Here is a 15279-nt window from a genome sequence, read left to right as displayed (position 1 = left end):
ATCACCTGGTTGGTGGCGTTTGTTGGCGGTCAAAATCCGGTGATGTAACAATTATATCAGTGACAAATGGGCTCATGTCCCTCTGACAGAAGGGATGGGGGCGTGGCCAACGGATCAGTTTCACACAGAACTCCACAAAGTCCAGAGGCCTTTTCGCTCTGTGGTGAGAACAGGAGCGCTGGAGTGTGTGTGTGTGATATCTAACAGTCGCGTCTGTTAGCTGTGACTGGACTGCTGATGATCGTTATCACAGCCACAGTGTGTGTGTGTGTGTGTGTGTGTGTGTGTGTGAGTGAGGGAGAGAGAGAGAGAGAGAGAGAGGTTAAACTGATTTATGGTCTTGCTGATGCACTGGGCTTCTGTTAAATATCAGATAATGATATCGACTGCTGAGTCAACAAATGTCCTCTCTGATCTCCGTAGCTTAATAAAATCTACAATAACGCCTGAATTACACTTTTTTATTCCACGCTCGTTTCATTTAGCCTTTCCAGGAAATGGTTGCCAATTCAGAACTTGCTTCAGCTGGCTCAGCGTTTGATTAGTGACGGAGCAGAAACAAATGCTGGTGGAAAAGAGGCCAGCTAATTGGGACGGCTAAATTTATTTCACAGGGTTCACCTTCTTGGGATGTGATATTCTTAATACATATTCTTAAACAAATCAGGCTTATAATTAGTTTTATAACTATGTTACAAGTTATTTACTCTGTTCTGCTTTGCAATTGAATCTTCACTTAGCATGATTTTCCACAGTTTAATATCAGTAAAAAAATCATAAGTCGAACAAAAAAAACAAACCAGAAAACAAATCCAATCAAATTCTGCTAAATATTTGACCGAAAATGCTGCAGTGTGTGAATGAAACGAAGTTAAAGTTTCAGTGCATTTAAAATGATTGCGGCGCCTAGATCCCAATCAATTGATCATCGATTCATTTGGTTTTAGATCATTTTCATTAAAAGGCTTGTTTCTGACATTATTACTGCTTCACAGATTAAACAATTAAAAACTGCCAAGAGGAATTTTGAGCTTGGAAACAACCAATCACAGTCTAACAAGCACATACTTCCTTATCCATGATGCAACATTGTCTCTGACCAGTGTTGGGATGACGAGCCCACGAGTCCACATTGTGTTTATCGTACTGAAACACTCCCAGATTAAGTGAAAACTGCATTTTTGGTTCATTTTATCTTCCAGAGCAGAATGCTAGGGGGAGAAAACCAGGTCCATCGCAGCTTAGAGACGCAGCGATGGACAACAATAAGACTTGTTTGAGCGTGTTCCTTCTGCTGCCCTAAGAAGGGTGACCTCTTCAGGACTGTAGAGAAAAAGATTTACAGTCACCTCTTTTTCTTCTTCTATGTTTGGAGAAGGGTTTTCTCGGATAAACGTGCTCCCTGGCTTCATTGAGAAGCGGTCAGATGTGACGGAGCCTTAATGGCTTTTTCCTCAATCCTCACCGTTTCTAAAATCCCATGTTTTCTTCCAAATGAATCAACCCCAGGTTCATCCCTGTGGAGTTGAATGTCTCTTGCAGATTAAACACCTTCAAAATTGCTGCAACATTCCAGCCAAAATCATCACCGAACAGTCGCCGCAAGTGGGAACGCTTCTTGAGTTGCTTCTGGATATGGATTACTGGTAGCATATTTTGTAATAAACATGTTTGTCAAACGTTGTTTGCTTTTGGTATTAAGCTGCAGCGCAGTCATGGGGATACCCAGGATCTAAGAGTGGGCTTGGAGAGTTTTAATCCTGGTTAAACTCAGCAAGCTCACCCGAGAGAGGGAGAGTCAGCAAAGAAAGTCAAACCTAACGGAAAGAGTCGGTGATGTCAGCTTCAGGGGTGGCATTAATGAGCTTTGCAGTAGATATTGGATATTGGAAGTAAATACAATGTTCTTCAGACATACGCAATTTTATTCTCTGAATCCAATTTTTATGAGAATATCTGTCATTGTGAAAATGTTCAAATATGCATCAATTCATAATTAAACCCCATTTATGTTGCTAATTTACAGATGACATGCTTTGAGTTCTATTCCAGTAGGAACTAGAAAAGCACTTTGACAGACCGCCGCCAAGCACCTCAGTCATAGTATGTTGTTGAACAATTGTTGAAGCTAAATTTGCTGCAAAAGTGATCTAGAATCCAGGATCTGTTCTGGATCCTCACCAAAATGCAATCATGTGTTCCTGGTAACATTCCCCCCATGTTCTGAAAATGTCATCAACCGTTGGCATACTGCCAGGGGTTGAAAGATGGCTTCGCATAATCTTATTTAGGATCATTTTTAATTAGGTCTCTAAGGAGTTAAAAGCAGCAGGAGTGCTTGAAGCAACCTGGAGCTCGTCTGGCTTTTATGTTTGAATAACCTCATAATTTGCATTTCCTAAGCAAAAATGCAACAACAGAGATTGAGGTTGTAAATGAGGCTAAAATTCATAAAATATCACTTGAGGTAAAATTCAGTATGCAACCTTCTCTCGACCTTCTTGGCTCACTGGGATCATACCATTTACTAAAGTGGCTGCCTTAGTGTTCAATGACAATTAAATATTACGTTTAAAATGTTCACCTTGCAGCAGTGATGGACAAATGTTCCCTTGGGTGCGTCAGCACGAGTTGACGCCACTGTTTAAAACATTTAAAACGTCCAATTAATGCTTCTCTCTTCTACTTCATTCTGTCTTTGTTTTTGCAAATTAGTAAATTATACTCCATACTACAATTCCCATGAATCTCAAACATAAATCAGAGCTGCAGCTCATCTCACGCTCATGCATTATGCATTGGCGGTTGAACCAGCGTTGCACTGTCCGTCCAAGCGCCGGCTGTCGGTCACCTCCTGTGCCAGTTTGTTCTGCAGGAAGCCAATGGGGATTTTACTTTTAGTATAATAAGTCCCAACCTTTCCAAAGCAGGAGGAATTAGTTTCAGTTTAATTAAAGTCCTTTATCGTCCAAGGCGTTCTCCGTTTTTCAGCGGGGACAAAATGTGAGAGTAGAGAAAGACAAAAAATTGCACTCTCCTTTATTCGTTCACCAGACTAATTTTACTGAACTGCTGTCCATTTAGATCCAGATTTCGCCAGTGAAGCTCTTCACTTGGAGACATTAAAATATATGAAAATGTGTTGGAACTGAGACAACCGAAAGCATCACGTCGTAACATAACGGCTGCAAGCATCCTTTTATTGATAACAGCCCCTCATTCTGAAGCTTCTATCATCACAGCAGTCTCTTTCATGTCACCCAGCATGTGGGCTTTTCATCAGCGATGGCTGCCACAGCCACTGCAGGAGGGGCACGGACTCCAGTTCCCTTTGGCGGCGAGTCTTCACAGTTATAATTCAGGCAAGGAGATGACTGAGCGTGGGATAACCCATGTGTCCCAGGAAAGAAGCCCGATTAGCTTAAATGTGATCAATGCACATGCCCCGGTATGATGTGTCCCCACGGCGTCCCGTTGACCGGGATGCTCAGCCTCCTCGTTTGTCTCCAATCCACAGTGGCTGCATGTTCCTGTAGAACGAATTGGACAAGAAGATGTAATTCAAATAATCAGATTCAGGCACACAGAGCGATCATAAATACTGCATAGGGAAATGTGAAGGGCGTTATGTAATGTGCCACATCTGCTGCTCGGCGGCGGCGCATAGGAGAAACCTGGAATGGTCACAAACAGTAATCCAACAATTCTAGCACCACGCTCCTGCACAGATGAGTCTAGGCTGCATATTTGTTCCCTTTCCAGGTTTGTCTTTTACTGTAAAGCACAAAAGCACTTCCCTGTCAAAGAGAAATGTAAAGAGACGTCCCTTAATGCTTCCGTCCTGCTGCATATTTACTGAAGGGTTACCGGAAAGGTCTTGGAACTTGTCCATGTTTGAGTTATAGCAAAGGGCTGAGATGGCAATTTCAAATAAATGTCAAATAAGTGTGTTTTCAACTGGAGAGAAATGTGAACGTCCCGGAAAACAATCGTTTCTCACAAGAAAGGAAAAAGAATCGGCTATTAGGAACCTTTTACCTGCCAGACATTTAGCTTTAACTAAGCGTTTTCCTCTGCTTCAGTCTGTTCGCAGTTCTCAAGAGGTGTTTACGCCATTTTTGGATTCTATGACAAGAAGTCTGTCAACACCATCACGTCATTTTGCGGGACTCTGCACGTCTCCTTCATAACGCCCAGCTTCCCTCTGGATGGGACTCAGCAGTTCATCATCCAGATGAGACCTGATATCAAGGGGCCCCTCCTCAGCCTTATCGAGTACTACAAATGGGACAAGTTTGCCTACCTGTATGACAGCGATCGAGGTAGGACCATGGATACCAGTTGATGTACTATTTGTTGTATCTGTTGCTGCTACTGTCTTCCATCCTTCAAGAATCTGCACCTGATGTCGTCTTGTGTTGCTTTTCCATTGGAATCTGGATTGGGATTGCATCTTGTTCTTATTTAATGTGTTGCCCTCCCCTTCAGCAATGTGATTAAACCTTCATAAAGAGCGGCAGCTATTTGACTCCATGCAATCGCAAGATTGCTGCTTAAAATGCTTTCATTAACACACGCAGCACAGCGCCTGTAAATCTGTGGTTCATTACAAACACAACACACGACACCACCTTCTGCGTTTGACAGCCTGCGTTTCCCGTTCTGTCGCAGAGGTGAGGCGGTCAGAGTCATATTGGAAGATAACAAATGTTGAATTGAATGTAAGATCCTTAAACAAGACAAATCCTAACCATTTTCAAGTCCTGCATGGCTGTATTCCACGTCAACAGGACCCGACTTACATTGACACCAAGGACATACACCCACATCTACCCTGCATGCAACCAGCATCGCATGTGTCATGAGCTAGCCAATCAAAAATAAGCAGCTCTCTACAGGTGTGAAGGCATAAAGATGCGACTGGTGTAAGTTTCAAATCTGCTTGTAGTTTGTTGAATAATACCTAATGATGGTTTAGTGTCGTTGTAGAAGAAGAATTCAGTCAGTATAGAGTATCTGGAGCTTTACTTGTGATGCACAAGTGTTTTAGCTGAATGCAGCGAAGCGCCAACGGCTTAGGAGGGATTCAGAGTGCTTTTCCTCTGTATTACCTTTGACTCTCTATCATTTCACATCACTTAAACTCCCCCACTGCTCCTTTCCTCCTCCTCGCACAAAAGACTTCACTTGATTTATATAGCCTACAACAACAACTCCCCTCTCTAGTCCACCAACGCGCTTGCCTCCCTTTCCTCCCAAGAAGCCATTGCCAATCTTCCGAATCAGCCTACCTCTCCGACTGACGGAAGAATCAAAGGACAAAATTAGCAGTTGGTTTTAGGATGTCATCACGCCAATGCCAACTCTGGCGCGGTTCCTCTACTGTACATCTGCGATGGCAGCGAAGGCCCTGTTGTGCATATTTTATCACTGCATGGCTGTCTAATTAGGTCAGCGCGATCCTCTCATTCCCATGGCAACCAAAGTGTAGAAAGAGATGGAGAGCGAGAAAGACTGTAGGCGACCGAGCTGGTTGGAAAATGATGCAAGGGTGAATGCGTGGGCGATTGTCAGTCAGCCGGGAGAGAGGACACGATGCAACAGCCTCTGGTTATGATGAACTCTACTACCACTAAGAGATCAACCAGTACCACCATTATCACTTCGTTAATGGATTATGTAATACACCGTTTTGGTCTTCCTTTAGCCGCAGATGTCCTCCGTTAGTCTTTTAGCATGCGTCGATGTTAGATACTGCATCTAAGAATTTATGTCCAGTGTCAATTTTCAATGGCAGTGTAGGAAGTATTTGGGTTTCATGGAGGGAGTCAGGGACCCATCACAAACCTAGAATTAATAAGCGCACCAGAACTCTGATCTGCCCCTTACAGGAATTAATTAAACTGTACCAAGGCTGCAAACTTGATGCTGAAAAGTCAATGTTAAACTAACACTGGATCAAAAGTTCAAACGTTTTAAACTAGCCTCCAGCCGATCAACAGCTTTTCTATTATGTATCAGCAGTCCAGATGATTATGAAACAGGATATTAAACCAATAATACTCTTTCACTTTACCCTTTAGTCTCGGCGATGATATCAGTATTGTGTGTTCGGTGCAGGCATGCCTAGGACATTTTAGCTTAGCACAGGGGCTGCAGATCAGAGGTAAATTGCTAGCATTGCATTGCTGGAATCGATAAAGGAAACACTGGGTACCAGTTCTCAGCAAGAACCGGTTATCGATTCCCATTCCTAGTTATTCGTCTCTTTGGTGGCTGTCTGTTAAAAGTACCTTCGGGGATGCCCGGAATTATCTTAAAATCTTAAAACTGTAAGGAAAGCTCTTCTGGGTGGCTGATCAGCTGCAAGGTCAAAGCTAACATTATATCATGATGGTCAGGGAATACCCCCAAAAATGTCTATTTGTTAAAGCAGTTCAGTGACACAGGATGTTTGATGATAAATAGAGTAAATACATGTTTGTTCAGTTCAGAGAATATATGATGGAGCTGAGCCACGTAAGATCGTTGACAAATACTGCAACTAATTCATTAGACTGATTGATAAAATTGCTTTCCTGTACGTAAAATGAAACAAGGACTATTTTACGCTTCAATATGTCAATTAATATTTTGGTAAATACTCAGCTTTATTTTATTATCTATGTCGTTTGTAAGTTTGCATCACCGCAGCCTAATATTCCGCAGGAGGAACTGAGGAATTACGAGCTAAACTCGGGAGCCTTCCGGCCATGAAGATTAATTCAGATGAGGTGATGAGTCGGCAATGTCACAGAGTTATCTAAAAAGAATCCAAATAACTTTTCAAATGTGACAAAGTGTTAAAATAAAACAGTAGACATATGGAGACACTTATGCTTGGTAAGAAGGCCCCGTCCCCACATATTTAAAATTAATCTTCACCACCATTAATACATTATTAAAATTACCCGGACTTTTTACCCTCGTCTTTGCTTTCTCCTGACTTGAATCTTCTTTTGTCGATTTCAATTGTAATTATCTCATTTAATGAGCATTGATGAAACAGTCAAATTTGACCACGCCATAATGACCCTACTGTAATTGCGATGCACGGTTCATTCAGATGAAACTGCAAGCCTCCACTTTCTTCCCCAACATCATAAAACGGCTGCCGTGTTGCATGAAATTGATTACATCTATAATTCACCCAAGGCGGAATGAAACAGCCTTTTATCAAACCACTCTCCGACCCCTCTGCAGACGTGGGATCAATAACGTTGGAGGTTCAGATGTGAAATCAGATTGAGATAGGAATATAAGTGGGACAATGGAAACTGCACTTATTGCCTATTAAAGACTGCACTTCAGATTGATGTCCAGGTGCTGCGTGCTAATGAAGGATTCGGATGATGATTTTTGGGGTAAGGAATCGAGGTTTGCGTCGACTTAGTCAGGTCAAAAACTCCAACTCCGGTCGGATCAGCTGGTATCTCAGCCCGGAACAGCTGAAGACGCAGCTCAGTTCCTTCAAAGCACCCACTGGAAGAGCTCAAACCAGTCGACCGGTATAAGCAGCTTTGGTCTGCTCATCTGGAAGCAGCTTTGCAACATCTCCATCCAACAGCTAATTTAAAGCCGTGTCTGATTTAGGCTAATTCTTATGATGGTTTAACTTACAATCAATCCCATTTTCATTGGTTGAGAGTATTTTTGCTGCTTCTTTTTCCTGCCCAAGGCTTTTTTAAGTATTGGCGTGTGTGCTATCTGACGTCTGACAGATGGAAATAAAGTGTTCCTGTCACTTCAATGTTCCTGACTTGGATACTTATGGCATAACAGGACAGTATTGGTGGATTTCAAATTCAGAAAAGTCTATTTGCACCCTCATCACGGAATTGTACATGCTTGAGTTTTTGTACATGTTGAAGCAATTCTTGAAACTTTCAACATCTTCATTTCCTTCACAATTGCACAAACCTGCTCAATAACTGAGGAGATGAGCACCAAAGGCAGCCACGAATCAGCGTCATTAAATGTTAGACATCGGTGCTGTCAGGTGTTGTCAGATCGACTTCTGCCCCCCACATGTTGTCCAGGTCCACAGCTCTCTTTACACCCTCCACCCTACAGCGTTCTGGTCTCATCGGACAGAAGGGTATCGCTTAAACGTTTAAAAGTCTAAACAATAACAGGAAGAAAGCCGTAAAATAAATGGAGGAATAATGCGTCCTTTTAATTTATTCCCACGCTCAGGCCTGACAACGCTTCAGGTTGTTCTGGACACAGCGGCAGAAAGGAAGTGGCAGGTGACGGCCATAAACGTGGGCAACCTGAAGGACGAGAGGAAGGACGAGGCCTACCGCTCATTGTTCCAAGATCTGGAGAACAAGAAAGAGAGGAGGGTGATCCTGGACTGTGAGCAGGACAAAGTCAAAGACATCATGGAGCAGGCATGTTCTTTTTTGATTGTTTGTTTTTTACTTTCTGATCACGGTGAGGCATTATCTAGAAAAATAATTGAATAATTCTTCTAAAGCCGTACAAACATGCAGAACTGGATTTATTGTTTGTTTTTTACAGTGGTAGCTGCGGTCTATTTTTGTATTCTAGACTCCAAGGTTGAACAACCGCAGTTTCTGCCTCATAAGCACAGATGTTTGGTTTTAGTTTGCATTCACCACCTTCCTATCTCACACACGGTACTGAATGTGAAACCGGGAGGAAAACAAAATAAAGTGGGGGGGGGGGGTTTAATTACAGTTGTATTTAATTTGGTGTACGTTGAACAACAATAAAATCCATCAATATTAGATTAAGACAGGTAAAAGTAAAAACTGAGAAAGTAAGGCTTTGGCTGAATATTTAGCGGTTAAATTCACCACAGTGGATTCTAGCTAACGCTATGGTTTGGTTAAAAACAAGAAGGAACCAAATGAAAACACCAACAAGGAAACACAATTCAAGTTTTTTAACCAAGTTCAGGTCCTAAAACCAGAAATCAGGAACAAAAGCATCCAAACTAGGATCTCTAAGACAAAAGCTGAAACGCAGCTAAGAGTCAAAACCAAAAAACAAAGAGCAGCGAGACGCTGTGAAGATAACCCGCATGGACAACTGACATTTAAAGGCAGGTAACAAGAGGAGATCTGGAACAGCTGGCACATGGATCAGGAGACAATCAGCCACAGGTGGAGATAATCAGCCAATTCCACAGTGGGTTGATGAACGTTCAAGGAGAAGGAGGAAGAAATGATCATCTAACATGAAACAGGGCAAACACACTTCATACACCAAACATGAAAAGTAAAAGTGAATCAGAGTTGATTCATCTACATGATTTATATTTTTTAACTGATTTTTGAATCCATAAATGTGGTTTTCAATGTTAGAACTTAATATTCTTTCCTGTCATTCTGGATCATATCCAGAAGACATTTTGCATGATAGTTCATACCGGTCCCCTTTATGACTGTAATTTTTGGTGAGTGAATTGAATGCATATTTTACTAAATATGATTTATTTATTTTTTAAAGCCTCCACTATAAGTAAATGGGAAAATCTGATCCGGATGAAACTCGGTGGTCAGATAGAGATCCCCACCCTACACGATTGTGTCAAATTCAATAAACATCGGTCAATAATAAACCGAGATATTGAGTAACACATTTTGAAGGTCCATTTTCTGCAATGTTACCGAAAATCTCAAGATGATCCAGAATCCAGGATCTCTTGTGGATCACCACCAAAATAATCAACTGTTCCTGGCAACATTCCCAGCATTTCCTGAAAAAATCATTAAGATCCATCCAGAACATTTTGAGTTATCTGGCTAACAGACATGGGATCAAACACACAAATGAACACAGGAATAAAACATAATCTCCTTGGCGGAGGTAAAAACAACAAAAAAAGGAATGCAAGAAATGACCCATTCTAATTTTAATTATTCCTGCCGCACATAATCCTTTTAAATGTGTGCATTTTATGAAGCATTGAGCAAACCCATCTTGTGACTGGGATGCAACAGATGCAGAAGGCATCATAACCATTACAATAATTGTTCATTTAGGTTATAAACAAAGCTGCAATTAAAAACTAAACAGGTGCACGTAACAGCATATTCTTAGCCTACCTTTTACCCAGGAGAGAGGCTCATCAATTAGCTTTTAAAGCCAACATCTGTTTAAATGAATGCTGAAGGAAATCAATGCCTGCAGTCTTGATGCCTGTTTACCGAGGAAACACCGAGGAAGAGGAAGTGTCTTGCTTCATTCATCTGAGACATTCAAGTAGAGGATATGATTGAGGTTGTGCCAGGATTTTGTAGAGAATAACTTCTTTCTGAGACGTTTATCATGATGTGTGTTTACTCGAGATACACTTCATGTAATCTTTCTGTTTCTGGCCACCCTGCAGGTCATCACAATTGGAAGACATGTTAAGGGTTATCACTATATTATAGCTAACCTGGTAGGTTTGTATTTTTACTTCTACAAAATTGAGTAAAATTCTCAATATTGGAAAATAATATGCACGATTTCATGGTTTCCAGGGTTTCATCGATGGGGATTTAACCAAAATCCAGTATGGTGGTGCCAACGTATCGGGCTTTCAGATTGTCGATTTTGATGATCCTTTGGTGTCCAAGTTCGACCAGAGATGGGAAGCCCTGGAAGAAAAGGAGTATCCCGGTTCGGATAGTAAGATAAGGGTGAGTATAAACCTGCGCACATGTCTGAGTGTCTGTAAAGATATTTAGACCTACATGTATTCTTTTATTTTTCTTTCTTTACCTACAGTCCAGGATTGTTGGCCTGGTCAACAGTCTACGATAGCGCTAACTTAGCTCCCCTCTCATTGTCTCCAAACCCTGATTCATATTTTTTTTTTAAAAGATCATATTTAAATTTAAATGATCGTGTCCTAAACTGAAATCCTCTCTTTTATCTGTAGAGACAGTCAGTTTCATGTTTTTATTGCTACACATCCCGGATGTGCCAAAGTGTTCAAGCACAAGTGAAAAATCACTCTGACATTTACAGCACGGAACATAAATACAACGACAGACAATTAATATACATCCTAATTAGAACCAGATACCAGGGAGGATAATGAGCAAGGGACTTGTGTGTTTTAGAAGGTACTTTATATCAAAGTGTCGCCTGTTGTGTCTCAATTGTTGTAAAGGTGAATTTAAGGTTAGATTGAACAGTCTCGATTGCTGATTAATTATTCTATCTTCATTGAAACTGTACAGTGTGTCTGAAACGACTGTATAATTACATTTAGATGATGGGATGCTGTAGTGTAAAGACTTAACATAAAGTCATCTGCAGTGGAGCAAAGTCATCATCATTCTTGTTAAATGTGACCCAATATTTTTGATATTGTTGTCGAAATGGAATTTAGTGGTTTGAAAATCTGCCCATAACAAGCAACAAAAATACATTTTGGGAAAAATACCTGCATGTTGCAATCTTGCGACCGCAAGTTGATTTTTGTCTCAACTCTCTGGTGGCCTTTTATATGAAGGCCAGATATCAAACTCATTCATTCCTGCTAAATAAATCATAATAAATAAAGTAAAATAAATAAAAATCATTCTCAATGCTGCATCTCGGTTTATTATTGAATGCTACAGGAGTCTGGCATTTTTGGCAAATGGTGCCGCATTTGGTCTGCAGTTGTCTTTGTTAGGTAATAATTCCTGCTGTGGATTTGGCACTCTATTTATGGAAGCAGGAAAGATATGGCACCAGCTCAAAATAAACCCCAAGTTCATGAAGGACCCATTGCACATTTTAGATAGCAATGAAAGTCTCTTGCGCAGAACTAGGCTATGGTGGTGTTGTATTAGTGTTAATTTCATGGCAACATGCTTTCCCAACTTGTCAAGTCCACACTTGACAAACTTGTCTTCCCGTCCACCGTTTAATCTATGATCGTCTCCCGACCTCTGTACTGTCAGTTCTGCACATCCAGGCCTCAAATATCTGGTTACACTTTCAAATTAAATCTCGCTGACATATTATGACTGTTTTCAGGTATTTACTGTACATTGTGAAGAAGTTGTAGTTTGGTTGGGTTTAGTCATTAGAAACTAACTGGTTCATTGGGAATGAAGTCGGACTGGGATAGGGAAAAGGATCCCTACTTCTGATAATTGCATTCCCAACATCTTTTCCCATTGTCCTCACGTAGTACACATCAGCGTTAACCTATGACGCTGTCCAAGTGATGACCGAGGCCTTCCGCTTCCTACACAAGCAGCGCATCGACTTCACCAGGAGGGCCAACAATGGCGACTGCCTGGCAAATCCTGCTGTTCCCTGGGCTCAGGGAATGGAGATTGAACGAGCTCTGAAGCAGGTAACACTTTGCTTGTTAACTACAACCTATTGGTGCTGAATCCTTGTTGCCATGGTAAAAGCAGATCTCCGGAAGGAAATGCAAAAACACCCACAAAGCTGCAGAGTAGTCTGCAGAGATTGATTAGTGACTAATGTTTTCACCGTGCATTAGGCACCTGGCAGCTTTTCTTCATAAGAGAAAGTGATCTACCCACAGATTGTCCTCTGAGCTTTGACGCAAAGCGAGATGAGCCCCTCTCCTGCTGAGGAATTAAGCTTGACAGCGAAAGTGGATTCTTTGTCCTATGTTTTAGGTCTTTTGAGGCTGTAGCTACAAGCTTTATTCTCCATACACAAGTCAAATTCAAAGTGCTTCTTCCTTTTTAAGGCAAAAACATCTGGTAACAGATCCCAGTAGGATCTTTAGGCATTCTATACCTATGCTGATAATTTGTTTTTATCTCAAATCACCCTGTGGGTACCGCTGTAAGTGGCATTTGAGGAGATAAATTCAAAGACAAAGTACCTGTCAAATGCACCATATATATGTATTTAAGCTCTCTGTCACCTGGATTCCTTCTTAGTTTGAGGAAAATCCCTGAACTATGCCTATTGACCATGAGGTACCATAGATATGAGTTTAGACAATCATAACTGTTCTATGTGTAACCGGATGGGATGTAATTAGGCAGGCAGGTGTGGGAGGGAGCACCTGTGGCCCATTTGCCACTGATTGGGGGGGGGGGCGTATATAGGTGCTTCCCTTCCCTCGTTCCCTGGTTCCTGTCTTTGTGTTTTCCCTGCCGAAGGCAGGTTGGCCGTGGATTGTCACTGTCTTGTCTCTCCTTTTCTTTTGTTTGTAGAGTGTTTTTAAGGAAGCGTTTTTAGAGTGTTAAATAAATATTTTGAATTGTTGGATGCCGTGCTGGTCGTCACTGTGAGCGGACCTGTGGTTGGGGAAACCCGCTAAAACGAGCTGGGGACCAAAGGAACAAAAAAAATTAAATAGATCTTTAGGTTGCAAGTCCTAAAGTGGCGTTGTCGGCAAAGGTCGGACCGTTTGGCCCCATATGCCCAACGCCACATATGCAGGGCCAGGTTTTAGCAGGAGTTGAACCATTGTGAAGTAATATCTCATCTATATCTCATTCCAGAATAAATCACGTCTTGGGTTTGGTGTTATTACCAAATGCCCGTGACACCTGGCATATAAAAAATTAGCAATAGTCGCCTTTAGCCTCCCCGTGGGGAACATACAGGAAGTTACTGGGTCAGAATCAAAGTCAAATGAGAAACCCTTTTTTTGTGAAATTATTAAACTGTCTAATCAGCTTTATCTCAAAGTGTTTGCTTTGAAACTAGAACAACAGACCCATGTTTTCAAGGAACTTTTATGCAGTACATTCAAGGCATTGCCAGCTTCTTTCAGTCTTGGGCCTCTTGTTTTGTAGGTTGGATGCCAGCAAGAAAAGAGATGGATGTCCTTCCAATTGGATGAATGCTCGTTGTCATTTAGGGTCATGGCTATTTTCTGCCTACTTTAGCAGTTAACAGATATAAATATGATCCTTACTGTTCACTTCATCCAACTGACAGTATGGGCATACATGTTTGACTACCTGTTTCCATCAGAATGCGGCGTGATGACTAGCACTAGTCATTTGCACGCGATAGTCTTTGTGTACCTGCTGTGACGGCCAGTTTGAAGATGAAGATCTATTTTCTGTCTTGAAGGTACGTGTGGAAGGCCTGACCGGTAACATCCAGTTCGATCAGCACGGCAAACGAATCAACTACTCTGTGAATATAATGGAGTTAAAGACTAATGGTCCGGTAAAGGTGAGAGTCTGATAGATTTCCATCTGCAAAAGCAAATTAAATACATATACAATTGAATGTACTTTCTTTTCTTTACCCCTGGATTGTTTGAATTTGAGAATAAGGCAATGCAAGGCAGAATTTTCTGCAATCAAGATGCTCTTATTTCCTACTGACAGATTGGATACTGGAATGAAATTGACAAAATGGCCGTCACCAAATCGGATATCTTAGCAAACGAGTCAACGGGAATGGAAAACAAGACAGTTATTGTCACCACCATATTGGTAAATACTGCTTTAATTGTGTCCCCTGTCTGGTTCAATTAAATTAATGCAATTTCAATGCCAAGATCTGTTTAGTTTATTATTATTTATTCATGTATGCTAAATTCCCATTAAGTACAGGCTTTTCTTTTGCCCGTTGTTTAAGCGTTTCCATTATTGTCTCCTCACATATGTGCTTTGTTTCAGACACGTACCCTCTTGTATTCACAATGACCCATCTTCACTTCTCCGACGTAGCCTGCCCTGAACAGTGTTTTTGTTTTTATCTCTGTCTTTCAGGAAGCTCCGTACGTAATGCTGAAAAAGAATTCTGACCTTTTCATAGACAATGAGCGCTACGAGGGATACTGTGTAGATCTCGCCGCAGAGATAGCAAAACACTGCGGCTTCAAATATCAGCTGAAAATAGTGGGCGATGGAAAATATGGAGCCAGAGATCCAGAGACCAAAATCTGGAACGGAATGGTCGGGGAGTTAGTGTATGGGGTGAGTGTCTCCAACAAGCTGTCGCTTGTTTTTGCACTTTGGCAATGAAATCCCAATAAATCAGTTTTTTTTTTTTTTTTTTGTCCTTTGGTTCATAGAAAGCAGACATCGCCGTGGCTCCTTTGACCATCACCTTGGTACGAGAAGAGGTGATTGACTTCTCCAAACCCTTCATGTCACTGGGAATCTCCATCATGATAAAGAAGCCTCAGAAATCCAAACCAGGAGTCTTCTCTTTCCTGGACCCGCTGGCCTATGAAATCTGGATGTGTATCGTTTTTGCTTACATCGGCGTCAGCGTGGTTTTGTTCCTCGTCAGCCGCTTCAGTCCATATGAGTGGCACACTGAGGAGTA

General features: G+C 41.5%; 1 protein-coding gene across 2 annotated transcripts in view; it reads left to right on the top strand.

Annotated features, from left to right (window-relative positions):
* The window catches only part of gria2b (glutamate receptor, ionotropic, AMPA 2b), a 28074-nt gene that overhangs the window by 7217 nt on the left and 5578 nt on the right, over window positions 1-15279 (top strand). For both annotated transcript variants that reach the window (XM_068740214.1, XM_068740213.1), the window contains exons 3-11: window positions 4083-4322; window positions 8236-8432; window positions 10400-10453; window positions 10536-10694; window positions 12185-12352; window positions 14068-14172; window positions 14331-14438; window positions 14718-14924; window positions 15023-15279. The exon at window positions 15023-15279 is cut by the window's right edge and continues 111 nt beyond it. In XM_068740214.1, coding sequence (XP_068596315.1) covers window positions 4083-4322; window positions 8236-8432; window positions 10400-10453; window positions 10536-10694; window positions 12185-12352; window positions 14068-14172; window positions 14331-14438; window positions 14718-14924; window positions 15023-15279 — 1495 coding nt within the window. The remainder of the gene's footprint in view (window positions 1-4082; window positions 4323-8235; window positions 8433-10399; window positions 10454-10535; window positions 10695-12184; window positions 12353-14067; window positions 14173-14330; window positions 14439-14717; window positions 14925-15022) is intronic.

This window comes from Brachionichthys hirsutus, chromosome 6 (assembly GCF_040956055.1).
Source record: "Brachionichthys hirsutus isolate HB-005 chromosome 6, CSIRO-AGI_Bhir_v1, whole genome shotgun sequence".
Classification (NCBI taxonomy): domain Eukaryota; kingdom Metazoa; phylum Chordata; class Actinopteri; order Lophiiformes; family Brachionichthyidae; genus Brachionichthys; species Brachionichthys hirsutus.
The sequence above is the reverse complement of the archived record's forward strand: the minus strand, read 5'-3'. Positions and strand labels throughout refer to the sequence as shown.